The following is a 23,916-nucleotide window of genomic DNA, read 5'->3' as shown; positions in this document are numbered from 1 at the left end:
AGTAAAGGAAGGGTAAGGTACCAGCTGGGCACCAAAGAGTAGTTGTACACAAGCCTTAGCTGAATATAGCTTCAGTGCTGCTGTGCTCCTCTGGTAAAATGAAAGGATTGAATTGTGGCTACTGTTTTTTGAGCATTTTGTATGGCATAGTTTTGATGTGCACTGCGTTTAGTAGAGCTATGCCCAAGTATGTAAAGGATTTTACTTGTTCAATATTCTGGCCAAGTATCTTCTAGGCATGAAGTTGAGATCTCTTTGAAAATATCAAAATCTTAGTTTTGCAATGCTACTATATATAAACAGAGAGCAGACCCAAACCCTACTCCCTTCTAGCACTGAAAATGTTGCCTAGTCGGGCAAAGAAACCTCTGCAAGCAAGCAACCAAGCTCAGAGGGCACCAAGGACTCCATAGAAACCACCTTTTTCCTGAACCTGCGTGGTAGCCGCATGGTCCCAGGAAAATAGGTGTTTGAATTAAGGTGGCGCCCTTATGAGAAATGATCATTGTACCCTGTTGCCACTTCCTTCACTCAACCAGGAAATCCATTAAATCTTCCGTTTGCAATTGAATCACTCCAAACTGATTTGAAGGCAAATAATTCAATTCAGCTGATTGAAAGATGAAACTTGAAGGGTGCTTTGACTGAATCTCCTTCAAAACAAATTGCCCACTGAAAGTTTCACACAGTTCTAGCAGGTGATTTGAATGAATACTTTAAAACAGAGCGACTCATTTCTTCTCCTTTGGCAGCACTAAACTAAATATACAGTAGCTTGATTGTGTCTCTGAGTGTGTTGATTTTATTCTAGAGATGACCCATCTGTAATAAATATTTCTGATGAGATGGCAAAAACAGCTGTTTGGAAGACACTGTTGATACCACCAGAAAATACCAAGGATAAGGAGTCCAGCTTTCCTGCTAAAAGGTTTTTAATATTTTTATTTATACTTCAATAATTATACAATTTTAAGGTGAGGTTGGTTGACTGAATCAGTATATTGAGCTAAACAGGTTTCAGTCTATATATCTTTTATTACATAATTCATGCTAGCGAAGTGTGAAGTATTTGCTGTCCTAAGCAACAAATAAATAAACATTTATTACTCAGATTTACACAATGAGATCATGAATGTGTCCAATTGATTTTGCGGGGGAAAACCCAAAATATGAATAATATAATATCATTTGAAGAAATGTAAAAGTACACTCTACATGTGAACACACTAAGCCAGCCTTTCTCAACTTTTTGACTCTGGAGGAACCCTTGAAATATTTTTCAGACCTCAGGGAACCCCTGCACATTCAGGCTCAAATAGAGGCCAGAAGTTATAAAATTATTATATTCATTTCATGTGTAGGCCTGTATATATGCATTAACAGTGCTCTTAAACTAAAAATAAAGAATGAAACTTACCTCTTTAATGTGAAGTTGCCCAAATTTGAAATACTTTTTAAAATAAGTCATGATCTCCCATGAAATCCCTAGTGACCTCTCACAGAACCGTGGGGTTCCATGGAACCCTGGTTGAGAAACCCTGTGCTAAGCTGTTGCATCAACATGCAGCTTCTGTAATAGCAGTGGTCAACCTGGGGCCTTTCAGACATTGCTGAACAACACCTTCAAGCAATCGTAGTCAAGATGGCCAATGGTGAGGGATGCTGCAAAATCTAGTTCAGCACCATTTTGACATTAACGGTTGCCCGCTCTTGCTTTAGTAAGGGTTTTACAGACCATGGTGTATATAACTTGGGATTTGTTCCTTTCTTCCTCAAAACTGTGAGGATTGCAAGAGAATTTCTGGGATGCAGAAATGGAGCCTATAACCAAATATTGTAATGCATGTTCACTCCCTTGAAAGAGTGCTTCTCTTCCGGGATCGTATAGGCTAACCTTGCCTTCCTCCAGCATATCACAAGCTAGAAGAAGCTCAGGCAAACATTTCCATCCCATTCACCTCTCTCTTGATTCCAAGTGGCTATTTGCCCTGGAGTTCACTGACTGAGGCAGGGATCTTCTCAGAAGCAATAATATGGAGGATCATTCTTTAAAAGGGGTCTGTAGCATAGAAGTGTTTGGACAGCACAGCTGCTGTGCCACCCATATGGATCCTGTTAGTCTGGTCTGTTTGGACTATTATAAATTGTCAAGGGAATTGGGCTAGCAAGAATCACCATGGGGTTTGTAGTACAATCCCTAGACACAGATTTTCATGCCTCATATATACAGGGCCCTTCATATGGAAATTACTATGTTAGAGGTGGGATATAAGTAAACTCTCATCTATACCCTCCCTTTTTAAAACTATACAACAGAAGGTCCAGCACACTTCTCAGGTACATTTTCCATTCTGTCCCTTCTTTTTTCCTGAAGTTCTTGTCTCACAAAAAAGAGCTTGTTTCTCTTAATATAATTATAGTACAGCAGCAAGCATCTGACATCCTTTATAAACTAGTACAACTAGCACCAGAGTCTTGTGCTAATAATGTTATAGGACCGCCTGCCTCATTCATTATGATGGATCTGGTCAGTCGCTCCTGTCGTCACCTTTTTAAAGACTGAGCTGAATTACTGGCTGCTACCGAGATTCTGGTGGATATAAGCTGGTCCTCATACCAACCAGAATTGGTCTGTTATCTGGTGCAAATTGATTGGGAAGGGTATTACAAATGACTTTTTTAAAAAACAAAACCATCAAATAGTTTCTGCCTTCAGGTTTACAATCTAATAGGTACAACACAAAAGGAAAACAGGAAGGAGGTGTGGGGTGGAGGGAGACAAATAATGGGACCATTTCTTTAAATTACACTGTGTTCCAGGGTGGAAACAATTCAGAAAATCTGATAGAATTGCTGCTCCTAGGTGACAGGCAGGAAAGAGTCAAAGAAAGCTTTCCTATTAGAATAAAATATCATAAAGAAATATGTAATATTTATATAAGCAACAGTTGAACAGGCCCCTTCCCATGAGAACATGTCTCAAAGTAGCTTCTGTCTGGACAATCGGTGTAGAGAATGCAGGCATCGAAGTGGCCCTTTCTCCATTCTTCCATCTTCAAAGGCTGCTGGGCCTCTGGGCAAGGGGCAGGTTTATTAGGGTGGCATGTATCTCTATGTAGGATGATGTTGAGTTGATCATATGTGCAATCTTGTTTAACTACTGTTTCCCTCAACTGCCATTCATTCTGAATTAACATGATTTTCTACTTAATTGTTCCATTATCACATTTCTATCATAAGCTCCCCTTCCTAATCTCTCTAGAAGCTGATTTCCCAAAGGTAAGCTCCTCTCCCCAAACCTCTGCCTTGATTGTTATTGTGTGGTAACTTTTGAAAACTTTGCAAGCATACTGTGTGTGAATTTTGGGGAGACAAAATTTACTTCAAAAAGATATGAAAAGCACATTTGGAAAGCTGCATGGGTGCATGCACATTCATTCCACCAATATCTTGCATCACACTTTGCTAACTTGTGTGGTTTTACTAAAATTGAGAATGTACTTTGAAATGAACTTGGAAGTTTTCATCACAATTCTTAGCTTTAATGAAGTAGCAGGAGCGAAGTCCTGCTTGAGTCCTGGTATTTTGTCACCCCAAAATGGCATGCTGCTTTGGCCATGGTCTCCCTCTCCCTCAGCAGCATAAACAAGATGATCTGTCCATGGTTAGGATTAATTCATGCATTCCATTGGGTGATAGGCTGCGGTAGCATAGCTGCAGACCAGGGTCAGCCTTTTCCCGCAGTCAGCTGCAGTCACTGGTGGGTTGGTTTGTTTTTTTCCAGGGGGAAGAATGATAGCCATCCTTCCCTAAAACAGAATCCCCAGCTCCCATCATTCCTTATCATACTACCTCTTGATCAGCCCCCTAGCACCCCAAGATCACAACAGTAAATTAGATCACAAAATAATGTATTTGGGCAGTCATGAAACTGAAACTTTCATGAAACTGCATGAAAAAGACATCCAGCAGAATGAATGGAATTAAAAGAAAAATGATAAAATGATTTGGGATTAAACTGAAGTGAAGTAATTCTGGAAGGAGTGTTTTAGAGATTTGTATGGGAAAGATAGTAATTTGCTGAAGAGTGCAATTGAAACAAATACTAAAAGTATTAGTGTCCAAGAAAAAAATGGGGAAAAGGTAGTCATGTATGTTGTGAGAATGTTGAAAAATGCTAAGGTTGCAGAAGTAGATGATCTAACTGAAGACACGTTAAGATATGGAGGTTAATATGGTTGTGCGGATTGTTTAATAATTGGAAAAATGCTGTAATTATCCCTCAAAACAAAGGAAAAGTTAGTAAGAGTGCATGCAAAAACTGCAGGGGAATGCGTGTGCCTGGGAAGTTGTTGGGCAGAATTCTGATTGAGAAGGCATGAGAGGAGATGGTAACCAAAATTTCTCCTTTATGCCTGGCAGAGGGTGCGCAGAATAAATGTTTGCTCTTCAGCAGAGCATCAATAAATGAATGAATATGAGAAAACCAGAATATGAGAAAAAAATAAGTATATGCTGGAAATAAAGCATGTGTGAAAATAAATGGAGTGCTTAGTGAGAATGGAGTAAAGTAAGCAAGTGTGTCCCCCATTGGGGGAAAGGGGCGGTAATATAAATCTAATAAATAAAATAAAAGTGTGATGTCCTTTGTTTAATGTACTGTATTTATGGATAAATGTATAAGGAATTATAGTGGTGAGGTTAGAGGCATGGTGGTTGGGATATGAATGTCTGTCTACTTCTGCATACAGTTGATACCATCTTAAGAACCAGAATGATTTGCCATGAACGTTAAGAGTAGCATATGCTAGAGAGTGATGGATCAGAATGGAAAGTTAAAGTCCAATGTAGTTGTGCTTGACAGGGGTGAATCATTGAAAGTCACTTATTTAAGATACACAAATGCTGAAAGAAAGGTAGTGGGAGTAGCTGCATATAAGAGTATGCTTCTGCCATAATAATAATATAATATATTAAACATGTATGCTGCCTGATTCTCAGTGGCTCACAACAATCAAAGAAAGAAATTACAATAACAACAATAAAAGATAAAAGATAAAGATAACATATGACAAGCGCAGTGAAGCAGGGGTCTCACTCTTTCTCACCAAAGGGCTGGGTGAAGGTCTTCAGGGCTCCAGGTCTTCAAGGCTCTTCAAACAACAGCAGAGTGGGTGCTATCTGGATCTCAGGGGGAACCTCATTCCAGAAGGCAGGCACTGCTGCAGAGAAGGTGCGCTTCCAGGGTCCTGATAGATGACATTGTTTAATTGAAGGAACCCAGAGTGCCCCAACTCTGCAGGTTTGAACTGGCTGGGCAGATGTTATGGGAGACAGGTGGTCCCTCAAGTAACCAGGCCCTATGCCATGTAAAGTTTTATAGGTAACAACCAGCACCTTGAAACTGTCAACCAGTGCAGCTTGTGAAGCAGAGGTGTTATATGGGCATACCAAGGCATGCCCATTAGTGCTTGCACCACTGTGTTCTGGACCAGTTGAAGCTTCTGGGTGATCTTCAAAGACAGCCTCATGTAGAATGTGTTGCAGCAGTTAAGCCGTGAGCTGACTAGGGCATAAGTGACTGACTGACCCCTCCCAATCTAAGAAAGGGTGCAACTGGCACACCAGATGGAGTTGTGCAAAGTCCCTCCTGACCACAGCTGATACCTGCTCTTCAACCAGGAGCTGCAAGTCCAAGAAGACCTCCAGATTGCATATCAACCTTGAAGGAGGAAATGCTACCCCATCCAAGGTCAAAAATAGAATATCTCCAGATCTGGGTAGCTCAAACACCCACAGCCATTCAGTCTTGGTATGACTGAATCAGAGACAGTTCCTCCCCATCCAAACCTGCACAGCCTCCAGGCACTGGGACAGAACTTTGACAGCCTCACTTGGCTGGCCTGGGGTTGAAAGATATAACTGGGTATCATCAGTGTATGGATGATACCGAACCTGAAACCGGCAGATGACCTCACCCATCAGTTCCACGTAGATGTTGAAAAAGGGGAGACAGAGTAGAACTCTGCGGCACCCCACACAGGAAGGGCCTAGGGAGTTATGTCTCCCCCCCATGAACACTGACTGGAACTGGCCTCAGAGAAAGAAAGAGAACCACCGTAAAATGGTGCCTCAAATACCCAACCCGTGGAACCAGCTCAGGATACCATGATTGATAGTATTGAAAGCTGCTGAGACATCAAGGAGCACAAGGATGGATACACCACCTTGTGTATCCTAGCTCTGCCACAGGTCATCAACAAGCGTGACCAAGGCTGTTTCACTACTAAATGAAACTTGGCTGAAACAGGTCTAGATTACCTGTTCCTTCCAGGGTTCTCATCAGCTGCAGACCAACCACCTTCTTGACAACATTCCCCACAAAGGGTAGGTTGGAGACTGGTTGGTACTTGTCAAGAATCATTGGGTCCAAGGACAGCCTCTCAGCTATATGGAACTGAGAGCTGGATGAGTCAGGAGAAACACAGGAATAAGTTGAATGCAGTAGGAACAGGTTACTTAAGAAGCACACCTGGTAAAGCAGGAAGAAATAAGATCATGTATGTGGTCTGAATGCCAAAGTAAGTGACTAGTATGAAAAGGTTGTGTTGAGGTCATTTAGTGATATAGAGAAAATAAAAGAGGACTGAGTGAAGGAAGAGTGAATAGATTGGGAGGAAAGGGAAGATCAAGAAAATTGTGGTTGGGTGGAACTGATGAGATCCTGAAAAAGAGGGAAGAGAGAAGTTTAAAGAACCAAAGGCAACTTGGGAATCAGTGCATGGACATGGTGGAAGCAAGGAAGTTTGCAGCAATAGAGTATGGAGTATGGAGAGGCGTCAATAGAAACCAGCTTTAGCTTAGCTATGTTTCATTTTCTTATTCTTACCAGGCACCTTTAATTTCTCTGGCTTACTGTTTCTTATGCCTTTTCTGCACTCTGCATAAAATTTCTTGCCCTGAAAGGGAACAGCATGATGGATAAGTCTGCCAGAGGGAAAGGTAAGGGCTTGGGCTCTTCAGGAATACAAAAATGGAGGACTTTCCTTTTACTCTTTTAATTAACTAATTCTTTTATTATTGGTGCAGGCTTTCATGGCCGGTATCTGTTGGGCAGTGTTGGGCCTGAGGGTTTAGAGCCCATGGTCCAGAGAACAGATTTCCTGATGTCTCGCCAGCAACTGCAGCCGGTGTCTATGCAGAGGCCAAGTGGTCTGCTACACAGTTCACGGGCACTTTTATCATCCCTTGGCATTAAAAATAACAAAGCTATTTGGATCTGATCCTAACTAGTTTCACTGGCATTAGTTCCGTATGTTGAACTAATGAATACTTTATCCCAACAGGGTTTTTGTTGTTGTTATAAAATATCAACAACAGAGTCTTAATGTGTGGTGGCCTTATTCCTAGCTGGCCTTGTCTGGGCTGGGAAGAAAGTGAAGCAAGGTTAGAACAGATTCATTCTTAGATGGGAGAGAGCGAGAGAGAGAGAGAGAGAGTGCAGGTAGCCTAGAAAGTTGGAAAAATACCCCAGAAGAAGGCTATAGAGCAGCCTTTCTCAACCTTTTGACCCTGGAGGAACCCTTGAAATGTTTTTCAGGCCTCAGGGAACCCCTGCACATTCAGGCTCAAATAGAGGCCAGAAGATACAAAATTATTATATTCATTTCATGGGTAGGCCTGTATATATGCATTAACAGTGTTCTTAAACTAAAAGTAAAGAATTAAACTTTCCTCTTTAATGTGAAGTTGCCCAAATTTGAAATAGTTTTTTAAATAAATTGTGATCTCCCAGGGAATGCCCAGTGACCTCTCGCAGAAGCCTAGGGTGCCACTGAACCTGGGCTGAGAAACCCTGCCCTAGAGAATGACTTTGGTGGTATTGCTGCCCAGAAAATGATGTGGACAAGTCACCAGATGAACTTGGCTGGAAAGAACGTTTACCAACACCAAGTTGGGTTGGATCCAGATTTCACCCTGTATGGAGTACACCCTCTGAATTTAACTCAGGTTCAGATAGTTGTAATTTCTGCTCTGATCCACTGTGTCAACATTTAAAATCATAGACTGGTTCTGAAGAAGATAAGAACAATTGAACCTGGATTATAAACTGTATGTACTTGCAGAACAGCAAGGATTAAATATTTATCATCCAATTAATTTTGTTATGTTTCTGTAGGTTTCAAGCGGGTCCTTTTTATCATTTGCTTGAAGATTTATACAATAAGGGATGTTCTAAAATCACAGAATATGGTTAGCTGTTTTTAGTGAGCATCACTGGACAACGGTATTACTGATCTTACAGTATCACAGGATGTATGTTCCCACTTTGCAGCCCCCGTTCGCATTCATTTGTCGGTGAGAACCGATGTTCTTGGTTTTGGTCAAAAAGGCGTTAAAGCCTTTTTTTAAATTCAGGCTTTTAATTGTTGACAGTTTTTTAAAATTTTTAATATTTGTTGCCCATTATGATTTTATATAATCCATCAAAAGGAGGTAGATGGAACAAAAATATAATAGTAAGCTGGTTAAATAGTGGGAATTACAGAGCTGTTGGAGAGATGCATTTCATACCCAGGTTATAGCAGAATCCATAGAGCAACCTGCTTACAAGTAGAGCTATCCTGTTAAGTTGTGTTGTAAAGGTTGCACATCTGCTCATTCTCATTTTTTCCCCGAAAGTATGATTTCTTTCTTGAAATTGCATTTAAACAGCATTAACTGAAAAATAGACAGCATTACTGTACGTGTACTTACTGATTGACGCTTTCTGTCCCATCTTTCTGTCAAAGAATGGTGCTCAAGACAATAAACAACAATAATAACAATAAGACAAGTAACTTGGATGAAGTTCTCTTGTTTCTGCAGTTAAAAATACCTTACTAGTTGTTCTTTGCAAGAGATATTTTCATTGCTATTTATCCCCACGCAATGTACTGTATCTTTTTTTGCCTCTGTGCATGCAGATTTGTATGTCAGTTTTTTCATTTTATTATTTTTTGAAATCGTCTCTGTTGTGTCCTTCCTTAGTTATCTATGATGTGGACCAGTTTCCTTTGTAATCATATGTCCACAAACAACAGTTGCATTTCTGTTCTTGCATCCCAGACTGAACAGGGTAGCATGAAAGCAAAGGCTGATAACTTGGTGGGACAGAGTGGTCCCTCACTTAGTCCCAAAAGCGATAGGTTATGGGAATACAACTGCAAAACTCATTTCGTCCTCTCTTCTTCTTCCCCAACTAGTGCTGAAGGCCAACGAGAGAAGAAAGCTGACTCAGGGAAAGGTGTGGATCGTGAGACTTGTCTGTGACTTGCTCCTCAGTGTGTTGTTTAAAAAAACAAAACAAATGTGGGAGTGCTGCAATCATTAATGTTCCAGATTTGATTGCCCCCTGTACAACCTGTGTATCATCTCACAGTAGCACTGGTAATGTAAGTAGTGCAGTGTGTGCTTCAGTTTGCTGTCTGCTCTTCGGTTCTGGCCAGAGCCCATGCAGAAAATGGGGGTAACCAATGAAACCTTGCTGGGGTTCCAGCAGTTGAAACCCATGTTGCCCTTTGGAGATGTGAACCAGTGTTTCCATTCCAACTTCTCTCCGTCGATTTGGACAGTATTTTCCTACTTTGCCTATGTAACTTATTTTCATAGCTTTTCCATATCAGACAAAAAACAACAACAACAACCCCACAACTGGATTTAGTCCTTATTCATCTGAATTGTGTAGTTTGGGGCCAGTTGTTTCAGAAACCTGAAAGTAACAAAGAAAAATTCATTTTTAGAGCTATTTTTCAATAAGGAGTGCTTTGATCCTCCAAACTCATAGCATACTAATGAGTTTCCCCCCAGTTTAAAATCATGGCTTGTATGTGTGGTGTAAGATTGTATGTGTGTGTGTGATTTACAGGATGAGACCTATATTTGTGCAATTTCCTTGATTTAATACTGGATATTTAATATTTAAATTTATATATAACTGCGAAAATAAAATAATATAATACATAAAGTTATATAGAATATAGTTAACATTCTCTCATCTTGTTTGGAAAAAAGCCACATCCATTGATGTGCAATATCCGTACAACATTTGTTGTGAATGCAAGCTGTTACTATTGTATCTTATACTGTACTGTACTAAATGTTGCAGTGGTAAGTCAAACAGCTGCATTGTGGAGGTAAATAACACACATTTTTTCTAACTTTCTGGATTATAATCCTTGACAGAAATGTTCAGTAAGACTTCCATTCCCAGACCCAGGGTGATCAACAGGGCAATTGCTTGAAGCCTCTGAATACATGTTACCTGTCTCATTTTAGACAAGTTTGGATTTTATCCAAGTATAAATTGTACACACACACACACACTTCATTTTTTCTCAAGTGCATGCTTCCAGGCACAATCCAGCTGTAGTTAAAGTTTTAAGACCCATTGATTTCAGGGGAATTGTTTAAGCATGCACTTCTTTTTTTGATACCAGTGGGACCAAGGTGTGATTTGATTGTATTTTCATTTATTCCCCATTACTAATTAAGTTTGAAGTCAGAATCCCACTGAAATGGTTTGAAGTTTGAAGTCAGAATCCCACTGAAATGAAAGTCTTGACATTTATAGACATGGCTGTTACTTATAAGGTCTCCGTTCTGCACAATAGCTTGTTTAGTCTTTCTTAATTGTTTCACGTATTTGGAATCCACACTCTTTTTGTAGAAGCCATATAATGTGATTATTGCCTTGGATTTTATGAATAGCCAAACTGCAGATTTTAACCCCAGAAAACAACAAGAAAGAGAGTCCACCCCTCAGGCAAGTTGCATATGCTGAAAAGGCCCCCCATTTCTTGGCCACTTTCGGCCGTGGTCAAGTAAAGCCATGCCAAGTACGGAGTCATTAGTTTTAGTAGGGTGCCTGAGCACAACTTCCTTAAGGCGATCTAACTATACTGATTCTCCCTTAGCCAAGCCCACTGGTGGCTCATGTTTGGACCTTGCACAAGCAGCCTGTGGTTGCATATTTGTGAAGAGGGGGTGAAAGACTGGACTCTTTTCAGGTTAGCCAATTGGCCAACCTTTGAAGACAGTGGTCACGTTGTGTGAAGGCAGATGGATAAAAAATTGCTCCAATCACCTGTGGGAATGAATGTGCTGAGAGTAAAATAAAAAGGCAATATCAAACATTTTAAGTTCTATTTTTATATATTTTTAGCTGGGGGGGTGTTAACAGTTGTACACAAAACCAGACCTTACAAGCTTTCCAGTGGTTTCAAGGTTCAGGAAAAAAATATCTATGTGGTTCCAACATTCAGGCTTTTTCAAGTTCCAAGTTGCCCCTAATATGAGAAGTATCTTTAGCTGGGTTCTGCTGCCAGGCATGGCTCCAGCCACAAGCAACAGGATTTGCATAGCTAGAAGAGAATTAGGGGCACTGCCAGTGATGAGAATCAACCCCGATTCTTGTTTGCTAGTCAGGGTCTTGGAAAGGGTGCAAATGTTGAACTGACTTCTCCATTGAAATGTATGAGTGGGTGCCATACATTGGAAGTTGTGTGTGTGCAAGGAACAAATGGGACTCGTTAGATGAAGTTTTTGTCTGTTTCTCTCCAAAGGGTCATGAATTTCATGGTATATACATGTAGGCAGGAACATAGGACCAAAGAATAGGGATTTTTCAGGACAGGGAAAAAAAAGGCATGGTTCTTTTTACAATTTGGAAATGGCTTAACACAAACCACTTTAGCATTTCTTTTAAACACAGTTTGTGTATGGAATGCTTCATCCTTCTGTAGTACCTACCACCTCATTAGATCCATGTAATGGGTACCAGCAGCGGTGACTAGATTCTGGTCTTTCCTGCTTAGCTTCTGCTACATTTGTAGTCAAATCCATCCACCAGCTTCAGACTTCCTCTGCCTGTTTGTATGGGGAATTTGTTGTGTTATTCCCATGTTGCAGATGGAGAACCAAGATTAAGGAGCCAAGGCCTTGCTGTAGACACGTGCTCTCCTGTCATCAGCTAGGAGAGAATGCAGTCTTGCCTATTGTGAGAAAGTTGTAGCATTGTGCATGTCAGAACCACAGCATCCACTCAACCACAGGAGCCAGGGAGTGGCTGCTCTGAGAAATGGGCCAAATCCACCTGCACAGGCTACTCTGTTCAGTGATAGTGGAGTAGGAGTCTAGGCTACCCAATCCCATATGCCTTGTGCTTTGAACACAGTATCACACCAGTAGTAGGCTAAATCAGATTTACAAAACGAAAAGCATTGCTTCTGAAGTTATTTTCAATGCCCAGAGTCTTCTCTTAGAAGACCCTCAGCATTGTATGAATTCCTCAGATTCATGTTAATGCAAATGGTCACTTCAAAGAAAAAAACTGCATTGAATAAAATGTATGGGTAAGTTTAAATCAAAGTACAGACCTAGTAAGATTAAAATGCTTTGTTATTGTGTACTGGAAGATCCTTTGTAACATTCCAAGCAAGTCTCTTAATAGCCATGCGATGCAGAGTAGTCCATGAACTGAGACTGCTAGTATTTTTAAAAGTTGCTGCAGAAGGATCAGTTTAGCTTTTTGGATACTAAAAACTCATGGACTGAATGACATTCTGCGTTATTTCTGTTCAGTATTTTGGAGGGCTCTTTTTTAAAATGGTTATCCTGTTTTTGTGTATCAATCCCAACATTTTGAAATCACAGTAAGAGAATAAAATGCAACTGGCAGTAGTATATTTACTTTTAATTTCACATTTCCTGGTCACCACTGCTTAATTTCTTGGATGTAATTTATTAAAAAGTTTTAAGTGTACATGTGAATATTGTTTTTCATGACTCAAGAGATGTTATGCAGAAATAAATATTTATCCTAACTGTTCTTCCTGCTTATATTTAACATGCCTATGTTTATTGTTTATGATGCAGGCAAAATGCATTTATTTTGACATTTTCCACAATTACAAATAAGATTTTATACAAGGATTTATCCAACATGCAGAGCTGATCAGCGCTCTCCCATGACCACTGCAGCAGTGAGATGGTGCTAACCAGTCCAGATCTCTCTTACCTAAACCAATTACAAATACACAATCTTTAGATCCTGCGGTTCTCTGGACCAGGATCCAAATGTTAAAGTTCATTATTGAACCCTGCCACAATCCTAAAAGAGGGACATTCATATGCTATTTCATGTCTAAATCAAAACATGATGCTTTAACAGCATCTACCAGACTTTGGCTAATCTCAAAAAGCTAATCAAGATTAGACTGGGAGACTATCAGGAAATTTTTAAAAGTTGAGAAGACAATGGCAGACCGCTTACATGTTGTTGCCAAGAAAGCTGTATGGACAAATCTATGAAGCCACCAGAAGTTCAAGTTGAGTTCAAGTTGGAGAAGTTGTTTAATTTGCTACAGAATAGCATTACTTATTACTAGATTGTGATTATGATGAATTCTACTCATATGAAATGATCTGAAATTAAACTGTAGCATATTTTCAATTCTCCATAGTTTGCCAGAACTGTCCAGAAATTTTAAAAATCTAAGATCTGTGTATATGTATCGTGTCGAAATTAGGGATGAGCAACCCTTACCTGGGAGGGATGTGGGCAGAGGGCTTTACATTACACAAGGTATATCACATACAGGTGGGTAAGATTTAGGAGGAATGGGGGTGGGGGGTTGTTAAATGTGTTAACCTTGAGTTCCCATCTTTTCCCCACCACAAAATGGCAAGAAACAATGCTGCTGGTGTTCAGCAATCATGATCAGAGCAACCTTTAAGGGACGTGTGTGGCTCTCCTGTTCTATAAAATTACAAATGTGTAGAATTGTAGACCTATATATGCAGACGCTTGAGAGAAGCCTACATGAACCCAGTGGGACTAATTTCTTAAACATGCATTAGATGCTGTTATCCTTGGTAGAACTAAATCCAGTCTTTTTTTCACTGCAAGTTTGCAATTCCATGCATATTTATATAAGAGCAAATTATGTATGTATTTGATGGACTTCATGAATGATCACTTGTTTGTCCTTTAAAATTCAGGCATCTGAAGTTTTTTTTTTTAAAGTAGAGTTAGCAGAAGGTATTTGAAAAGTAACAGTATAGGGCTGCTTCCTGGTGCAGAAACATGTACACTACACTTTATATCTGCTTTATTTAACAAGCTTCCTGCACAACTTTCACATTTAAGAAATCAGAACACATTTTCTTTCACTGCTGAATTTAAAATCTTTATGACATGTATCACAAAATGATTTTTGTTCTCTGCACAGCTCTCCTCCTTCCCTTGTCTGCTTTGAATTCACACCTAATGTCACTGACAACTCACCATGCCAGAAAAAGATTTGACACTGATTTACTGAATATAACGTACTGAACAAACTTTGTTACATGATACTAATAGGAACTGTCGCAATTATGAAAAGCTGCTAATATTCATAAATTAATTTTTCCACTCATTAAAAAGACTTAAAGTATAATCCTATTAACTCTGCTTTTCCCAACCTGGATGCCCTCCAAATGCCCTTCAGCTCTCAGGGTGGGAAACATAATTAATAAAAGCATAATTAAAAGCAAATTAAAATAATATATAAAAATAATGATCAACTAAACCGAAAAGCTATGATTTGATGCCTGTTACAAAAGTGGAAAAAGTGTGGGCCAGAGGATTTCCCAAAGTTAGGAGCAACATTGGTTTTGTTGCAACATCTGTGGTTGAGGCTAACAAATAAGGGCTTAATCACAAGTTCTAGTCTCTGGTGGCACAAAATGATTTTATTGCATTACAGATAAGATAGCGACATTTGCAAGGCAACGTATTTTAACACTCTGCGCAGACTCCCTTTTGACATAGTGAGCTTTTGGAGGATTGTGCTACCAAATCCAGTAATGAATTTCATGCATAGAAAAGGTCCTGATGCATCCCCTTCTCATAAATTGTATTACAATAGCACAGGAACCATGTTTTGTATTGCTGTTTTCATGATTCCTATGTATGATGGGTACATATAGCATACAGAGATCCAAACACACAGCTCAGGGCTTAAATGTGATGTTGTTAATCTAAATGAGCTATGATGCAATACATAAAAGTTTGCATTAAATGTCCAATGGCTCAAAAAGTTGGCAGTTTCCAATTCCTGTGTTAACTCTCACCTTGTGGCATCTAACCTTGCCCCTCATTCCCAATTCGTTGAAGCCACCATCCTGTCCTAGTGCCTGCCTGGGAATGTGCATTTCAGGCAGATTAGAGACGTATCCATGAGTCATGCTCACCCAATCTGCATGTCCACTGCAGGCAGCATCGCTGGAAATGCTGCCGACGCGTGGGCTAACAACATAGGGCAAGCAATCTCCACCATACTGAATGCATGTTGGAGACAGGACACTGGAGATCCTCTAGTATAGCAAGTGTGTAGAAAGCAGACTGGAGAAAACTGGCTGACTGCTGGCACAAACACCCTTAAGGAACTCCATCGTTAGGCACCCAGATGTAATCATTCACATTTCCACTTTGCTCAGAGCTTGATGCTCAGACTGAGCACCTGTTGCTTGTTCTCCAAGTGTCCTGCCATTCTTGGGATCGAAGCCTGGCATCATTAGCTGGAACAGATTCACGCAAGGCCCTGCCTGCCCACCCCTGCAACTAGAACAATCCAAAGAGCTGGCATTTTCATTTTTAAGTTATCACCAAATGGACATGTCCTGGAAGTAATCTGAATTGCCGGTTCTAGAATTTGCTTTACAACTTCTGGAATTTCCCCCCCCCCATATGTTCAAGATGGAAAAACTATTTTTAATGTTTCTGTCTCTCCGCTCCTATTCTACCTGTTTGGAGGCAAATTCCTATAAAACTGCAACCTTGGCTTAGAAACTTCCAGGGCGGGGTTGTCTTTCCTCCCCGTGTAAGCAAGAAGTCTGACTGCAGAGCTCTCACGTCACAGCTTGATTCGCCTTAGGGTGGCTATTGCTTATTTCGGTAGAAATCCATACGTTTACAGAGGGCTGCCACACAGGTTTAGGTAAAGAAAACTGAGTTGTATCTATTGAAATGCTAAATTTTAGGCTAAAATTAGTATGTAGAGAACTTAAGCAGAAATTCAATTTTTTTCCCCTAGCTCGTAATGAACAGCATATGAACCTGAATTAAGCCTTGTTTCAAAAGAACAACAGTTCCATGTAGAAGAGAGTAAGGGAGAGATTTCTGCACCCAGGCCAATGACCGCATACTGCAAGAAAACTCGCATTTTTAAGACCCTGATATGCAAAAAAGTCCTTGAGAAAGAAGACTGGAGCAGCTCCTGCAGGAATGATAGAGCTCTGCAGTTCTTTGGTGTGTGCTCAGTGGATCACTGCAGAGAATTGCAGAAGGGAAAAAAAATACACATTCTCGTCATTCATGTGTCCACAAAAATTAACTTTACTGGGTCATCCAATGAAAAATGGGACAATCTGCTAGAAAAGTGCTCTTAAAACTTCAAAGGCTGACCAGCTCCAGACAGGTAAGGTGTTCCCAATATTATGACAATGCAAAACACTGTTTGATAAAATGACTCATGTGGTGGTAAAGATGGCTGTGGGCATCTCCTCCAATTCCATGATCTTTATCTGTATACCACTGAAAAAAGAAAGTATTGAAAATGTATTAATGATAGGTGGAATCTGTCATGAAAACGAAGCACTGTAAGAATAGTAGTTCAGACCCCCCCGTGCTTTGTATCAGAGCAAATAACACGATTTATCACTTGAGGTGATAAAACATGCATCCAGCATGCTGGATAAGTAAAAACAACACTTTCATGCCACTGAAACCAGAACATAAGTGAAAACATTTGAAGAAAGGGAACGCCTTGATTTTTGTTTGTTTGTTTGTTTGTTTGAGGGCTAAAAATGGTAAAATCCACCTCTAATTTGTAGTGAAAATTAACAGGACTCTTTCAACTGTGGACTGTATTGCATTTTGCAAGTTTCACATATAAAAAGGTCCCACTGAAGCCAAATGGTCATCATCATCAACATCTGATATTATGCATACAGAGAAGGTCAGAAGACAAGATCAGTTCTTGAGGGTTGGGTAGGTAACAATGGAAGGGAAAGGCAGCAATTCAGTCTTCTGCCTGTCTCCTTGTGCAAGGGAAGGTGGTCTCTGTTTGAGAGGGGATTTGCTTCCAGGGACCTACATACCATAAGATTGCAGCCTGAGAACCTGACTGGAATCTCCTCAGTACTGGAAATTCATCCTTGCCTCATGCTATGTAAATTACGAACAAAGGTTCTTCAGTTTTCCCTCTGTCTTAGCCATATGAATCCTCAACACATAAGGCCCTGCCCTAAGCCTTAGCATCCAGAGCAAAAGGAAGCCAGAGCCAGTCACCACCACTTAAAGTTGGGGAACCAAGCCTAATTTTAAAAGTGGCCTATTGGGATGAGGGAAGCTAGAAGTGGTTGAGGCAACAAGTCCATGCGCTATTTATGCAAGATGCAGGGCTGTACAAAAATGTTCCTTGAGGCAACAATAGGTTCCTTCCCATCCAAATGGATGGAAAAAGGAGATAAACACAAGCTACAAGATACTTTTTTCAGCTGCTACGATCTAGCATGTTTGGATTATCTGACTGGGTAGGGTGAGCAGATCTGGGCTAAGAAACCCAGAAGACATCTAAATAACAGCCAATCACTAGAGATTCCCTATGTTTCCTGCTGCAGATTTTGCAGCCCAGATCTGGTCACCCTAGATTAGACCAGAAAGAAATTTTGGGGATTATACTCAGTCTTTGTAGAAAAGCTGATTGTTGGGACTCAGGCACATGCTGTGTATGCTGGAGTTAGGGTTAGTGTTTAACTCCCAGTTAGGACTGGGACAAGGCTGGAGAATGCTCCTTTGGTTATAATGTAGATAATACTACTATGGTGTAGATAATATTAACATAGCTATACCAATAATCTAACTGAAGGCCTGGCCAAATATCCCTCATCCACTTTTATGGGTCTATTCATCTCCTGCAACCTTCAATGATAGGTAAGAACATTTGGGAGAAGACAGGGTTTATGTAACCATAGCAACAGCTTAGTTGCTCTCATCAGCAAGCCCTTCGTGCGCTGGCAGACCATGAAGCACCCACAAGCACCAGTGTGACCTAGATACATTCCCCGATGCTCAACAAGCTCTCTGCTCTGCCCAATTTCTCTTTGAAGATTCTTTTAAAGAAAAATAAAATAAGCTACAGCTTCTAGGGCTGTAGTTATCTGGAAGAATACATTTTGGCCCCACAACATTTCTACTGGGATAGTTACAAACATCCCAAGGGACTCACTCACTTTCTGATTAACAGTTGTTCTGTGCATTGGCCATGCCCACTATTGTACCCATTTTGAGAATGGGCAAGTTTCCATTTTGTGAATGCATCCATTTTATATTCTCAAGTCGCCTACCCTTACCTTAGGACCTCTCAATAGTGGGAAAGCTAAATTGCTGCTGAAAAAAGGCAAGTGAAAAGCTTTGCTACCTACCTACCTACCTATTTATTTATTTACATTTTTATCACCTCCCATCTCCCCCCAGTGGGGGACTCTGGGCAGTTTACAATAAAAGTAACAGTAAAAACATGTAGGCTTAAATTACAATCTAAAAATATAAATAATAAATGTAAAATCCAAGAGGAGATGGCATCACAATCAATAGGGGATGCTATGGTGCCAACCACCCCCAGGTGGAGCTGTTACCCTCCCCATCCCAGGCAAGGCGGCAAAACCAGGTCTTCAAATTCTTCTTGAAGGCTGGGAGCGAGGAAACCCGTCTCAACTCTGGGGGCAGGATATTCCAAAGGGCGGGCGCCACTGCAGAGAAGGCCCACCTCCTGGACCCCACTAGATGAAATTCCTGTGCTGATGGGGTCCACAGCATGCCCTCTCTGCCTGACCAGGTGGGGCAGGTCGATATTATGGGGATGACCCATGTCATGTAGGGCTTTAAAGGTGATAACCAACACCTTGAATTGGACCCGGAAGCAAAGTGGTACCCAAGGCAGCTCACGTAACAGTGGTGTCACATGGGCTGATTTTACAGCACCGGTAACTGTCTGCGCAGCTGCATTCTGGACCAGCTGAAGCTTCCGAATACTCTTCTAGGGTAGCCCCATGTACAGCACATTGCATTGTCTATGTGGGAGATGACAAGGGCATGAGTGACTGTTCGGAGGGCATCTTGGTCCAGGAATGGGCATAGCTGGCGCACCACCCGAAGATGTGCAAAGGCCCTCCTGGCTGCGACTGCCATCTGCTCTTCGAGCAGAAGTCATGAGTCCAGGAGGACCCCCAGGTGCCGCACTGGTTCCGAGTGGGGAAGTGCCACCCCATCCAGAACCAAAGAAGACAACTTCCTGGAAACCGAGAGGCCGTCAATCCACAGCAACTCTGTCTTACCAGGGTTCCCCATCCAGACCCCCACAGCCCCCAGGCACTGGGCTATTTCATGGATTGTATCTTCTCCCTTCCCAAATACTCAAGAATTGTATTACTGATGCTGCTGCACATCACTGGAACTTTTCAGCAAATGAAACCAACTATTCACTTTAAAGGAAGCACACATGCATCTATTTCTACAGTTTCATAATCTGCAACTTTGTTTTTGTGACTTGTACATCCCCTTTCACAAACCTAGCCTCCTTTTCTTATGTTTATTTTTTCATTCAGAATGTAAACAACAGGTCTACTAAGCTTCTAATGAATGCCATCACATACCATTGATTGGAAATCCACCTGCGCATCAACCAGAGCTTTTGAAATCTGGGCTGCTTGCTGAAAATGAACATTATCTAGGAATTAAGAATAAACAAACAGATAAATGTCACAATAAAAGCAGACTATTACCTGGGTGTAGTGAAGGAAGGGAAAACTAATCACAGACCTTTTTACTAGATATTTACCAGACATGCACAAATGGACAAAGTTGTCCTCAAGGCTGTGCTCCTGTGTTGCCTTTTTTGGTTTTGTTTTATTACTAACAGAACCACACTCTGTATGATCAGTGAGGTCTAAGTTCTGCTTACCATCTGCTGTTCCATGGATCAGGAGATAGTCAACTTTTCGGAAGTTTTCTGCTCTGGCCATTACTGTGGAGTTCTAAAATGGGGAAAAATGTAAAAATAAATAAACAAATGTAATCCTAAGTGTGAGTGACTCGAATACAAATTAATAGAACAAATTGCTTTTTTAATTCAAAAGGAAAATAAAGGTTGTGTCTATATGAGCATGCTATTCATATAGCATTCATCAATGGGAAAACCTCTCTGCACACAGGGAGAAGGTGCACCTTGAGTTCAGAAGACACAGATGCAATTGTTCTCTCTGAAGTGCTGCTGAGGACCATTTGCCAGGGGAACGCAGATCCAAACTTCTGCACCAGCGATGAAAATGAAAGCCTCAACTATTGTCACAAATATCCAAAGGCAGAACACCGATGGAAAAAGAACACCCCTGGATCTTATTATACTTTCTGAGTATAGGTAGTTCTCATTTAATGACCATTTATTTAGTGACAGTTCAGACTTATGATGGTGCTGAAAAAACCGACTTACAACCGGTGCTCACTTATGACCGTTGCAGCATCTCTGTGGTCACATGATCACAATTTGGGCACTTGGCAACCGGTTCATTTATAATTGTCACAGCATCCTGTGGTCATGTGGTCACCATTTTCAACCTTCCCAGCTGGCTTCTGGCAAGCAAAATCAATGGGGAACTGTGTGATTTGCTTAAAGACCAAGGGATTCACTTAACGACCGCAGTGATTCTCTTAATGGCCGCTGGGGAAAAAGGTCATAAAATCGGGTTGGATTTGCTTAATGACCGCTTCACTACCAAAATTAGCACCCAAAATTCTGGTCTCAATTGTGGTCGTTAAGTGAGGATTACCTATACAGAAATGGAATGACTGTGGGTTTGCTTAGAGAGGTTTATAGAAATAAGCTTTTCAACTTACGAAGCTGATGTTCTAATTACTACTACCTGATGGCAAAATATAACTTCCTTTATCTAAATTGCTGGACAACTACCAAACACTTTTGGATAACTAAAGGATTACATAAAAGCTCCCGCTGTTCATGCCCTGAGGATAAATTGCAAAATATGAATCTTAATAGATGGAAGTAACACGTTGCATGAACCAAAACACAGCTTATGGAAATTACTTCCCCACAGATACTTTTTTGGTCACTACAGCTTTGGTAAGCAGAGCTCCTGATACGTATGCTACCGATGATCCAGTGTCTTAGTACTTGTCCAAGCAGTCTGGATAAAAATATCCTGTAAATTTAAAAATTTATCTCGCACATATACATCGTGCCCACGGATCACTGGCAGCCATTGTGTTCAACCCCACAAAGCTGTGTGTGTGTTTGTGAAGGCTCACATCCCACTTGCCAACTTTGTGTTGACAGCACAGGCTTCTAGCTTAGGGGAATAAACAGAAGTAACTCTATGCCTGTTGTTCCCTTTTCGTGATTAGTGCCAGCAAGGTAAATGCACTTTTCAGCAGGAAGATGGTCCAGCTTCACATTCAACAAATATCTATGCAAAACTAAAGTATAACACTGCACAAAGTTGAATGCTACATTTCCCTGTGGTTCTCTGGTGCTCCCCTTGTGGACTTGCAGAGCTCAGCATGGGTCCTCTGCATGGTATTGCATGGATTGTCCAGTGACAATCAAGAAAAAGATAATCTATGCCATACGTTGACAGCTCTTCATTCTCCTGGCAAAACCGACCTGATTTTTTTTTCTTCAATTGTTCTGTTTGTTGACTGTGAACAACTGGAGAAAAAATGTAACGTCGGTTTTGAATATAACTTGTTCCCAAGAATTAAGGGCCAGCCAAAAATGGAATCACCATCCTCCGTTGCTATTTATTAAGCCACATTTGCCTAATGTTTATCGAATAAACCAGGCCACTGTTAGTCTATCTTTACAAGGGAGACACTGACCCAAGAAATAGGCTTCAGGAATCTTTTTCAGACAAGGCAATCTGTGTATGACTACACTGTTTTTGTGAATCCAGCTGTGCAAATGCCCTCTGCTCCTCCTTAATATTAAGGCCACCACAAGGAGTGCTCGCTTCATGAAAAGATCAAACAGCAGTCAACATTTTACCAGCACTCAATAAACAAGTTAATATTTGGCTGGAATCTGAAGGTCTCTCTCCCTTTGGCATATTTCTTGGATAATAGAATAAATGTCATATCAGTACAAGATGGCATATTTACAAAATTGTACCCTGTTTTGCATAACCTAATGATGCAGCAGTTCTTGAGGAATGAACATTTCAAATCTGCTAGTAGAAGATTGCCAAATCTATGACTGCTTCGAATACTTGCCAACAGCATATCAAATTCAGAGAGAGCTGCAAAACAACCTCTTTCACAAGTTTAACAGTCCCCCCCCTCCAGTGCATGGTCTTCTGGCAGCACATGACAGCTACGATCTGCATCGCCCTTCCTTCCCGCCCCCACAAGTCATCAATTCAGCCCTTCCCCCTCCCCTTGTACATGTCAGTCTAGTTTCCTTCAGGCCTTCTCTTGATCTTCCTTTGGGAACTGTACAGTTTTAGGGCTGATCTATCAGGCTTAAAATCTCTTCTAGTTTGCAATCCAGAGACACTTGTGGAGCTATTTGTCCACAATACCATTGATAAAGTATTAATCCTACTGTGCAATAATGCATTTGGCTCTCCTCCTCGTTCTCTTTTACAGCACTTGTTCCAATGCTGAGGGAGAAGACCTCAACTTAGGAACAGACTTGTTGGACATAGAAGCCTGTGCATCTATGTAAAAGGCCTCAAATGACAACCTTGACCACAGCGAAGTATTAGAGCGTTTGAGCTTCAAAAAGATGAAGTGTTCTGTGAAGCTGAACAGCACAGGGGCTCTGACCTGGGGCCGCTTCACACATCTTCAACACCTGACGACCTGCATGTTCAAAGGGGAGGCCTCAGCCACAACACTACATTCAGAATTTTAGCACCAGTGTCATCCCATCATCTCCAGACACAATGATTCCCTTTGAATGTTCACATGCTCAGCTGCTGGGCATCTCCCTGAAGGGGGGAACAGGCTTGTGTGAATTAAATAGTGTGTTGTGTCACCAAAGATTAAGAGTTGCTAGCAACTTGTGCAGCTGCTGCCCCAATTGGCATGATCGGCCTTTGAACAGGAATCACTTGCCATTGGAAGACGGACACCGTATGTTCTGATTCAAACTGGATTTCACCGAAGCAGCACTCTCGTACAGTGGATCAGTACTACATACCCCTAGGAAATGCACAGGCTCCAGGACAGCCTCCCCGCAGCCTGTCAGTCTTCACAGAGGTTGGGACTGTAAATTCCAACCAGCATGGTTTTGTTAATTTCTTTGAGAAAATAAGTAGGGGTTCTGGGAATGGCAATCAACCCTATCTGGAGGTGGCCAGGTTAGGGAATGCTGCTTTATAATTGGATGTTTTATGGCTACACGTAAACGGGGACTGAAGTATCTGATCACCCATTTAATAATTACATAGGGAATGTGCTCCCCAGCCTGGAGAGAACAAGACAGAACTCTGTAAAAGGACTTCCACCGATGTAATTATCTACACCAGAAAGGTTAATGCACCATAACAGTACCAGTGAGAGTGACACAAGCACAGTTACAGCTGATTCTGTAGGTTCTGCACTGAGCTAACAGCCTTTAGGAGGAATTTCTGCAGGAGGGAGGCAGGGAGGAGATATCCGACTCACCGAGAGTGAGGGTATTCTGAGGAGAGTTCTTTGATGTTATTTTGTTTTTTGTAGGCCGGAAAAGGTGAAAACAAGGTGATTCATTGTTCCAACAGAAGAAGAAAACTGGGGCCACTGAAAGGGGAGAAACCTACTCCAAATAACACCTTAAA

General features: G+C 41.1%; 2 protein-coding genes across 3 annotated transcripts in view; one reads left to right on the top strand and one right to left on the bottom strand.

Moving 5' to 3' along the window:
* SLC4A10 (solute carrier family 4 member 10) overlaps window positions 1-9,368 on the top strand; it is a 118,188-nt gene extending 108,820 nt beyond the window's left edge. Inside the window, exons 24-25 of the mRNA XM_063318304.1 lie at window positions 812-928; window positions 9,246-9,368. Of these exons, the coding sequence (XP_063174374.1) occupies window positions 812-928; window positions 9,246-9,312 (184 nt within the window). The 3' untranslated portion in view covers window positions 9,313-9,368. The remainder of the gene's footprint in view (window positions 1-811; window positions 929-9,245) is intronic.
* A 206-nt stretch (window positions 9,369-9,574) lies between these two features.
* Window positions 9,575-23,916, bottom strand: part of DPP4 (dipeptidyl peptidase 4) — a 77,086-nt gene continuing 62,744 nt past the window's right edge. The window contains exons 24-26 of one of the 2 annotated variants that reach the window (XM_063318306.1): window positions 20,046-20,118; window positions 19,738-19,811; window positions 9,575-9,751 (exon numbers count right to left, since the gene is read on the bottom strand). In XM_063318306.1, the coding sequence (XP_063174376.1) occupies window positions 9,707-9,751; window positions 19,738-19,811; window positions 20,046-20,118 (192 nt within the window). In that variant the 3' untranslated portion in view covers window positions 9,575-9,706. Of the gene's footprint in view, window positions 9,752-16,393; window positions 16,616-19,737; window positions 19,812-20,045; window positions 20,119-23,916 lie in introns of those variants that run through there. The other variant, XM_063318305.1, reaches the window with a different exon arrangement.

This window comes from Candoia aspera, chromosome 1 (assembly GCF_035149785.1).
Source record: "Candoia aspera isolate rCanAsp1 chromosome 1, rCanAsp1.hap2, whole genome shotgun sequence".
Taxonomy (NCBI): domain Eukaryota; kingdom Metazoa; phylum Chordata; class Lepidosauria; order Squamata; family Boidae; genus Candoia; species Candoia aspera.
The sequence above is the reverse complement of the archived record's forward strand: the minus strand, read 5'-3'. Positions and strand labels throughout refer to the sequence as shown.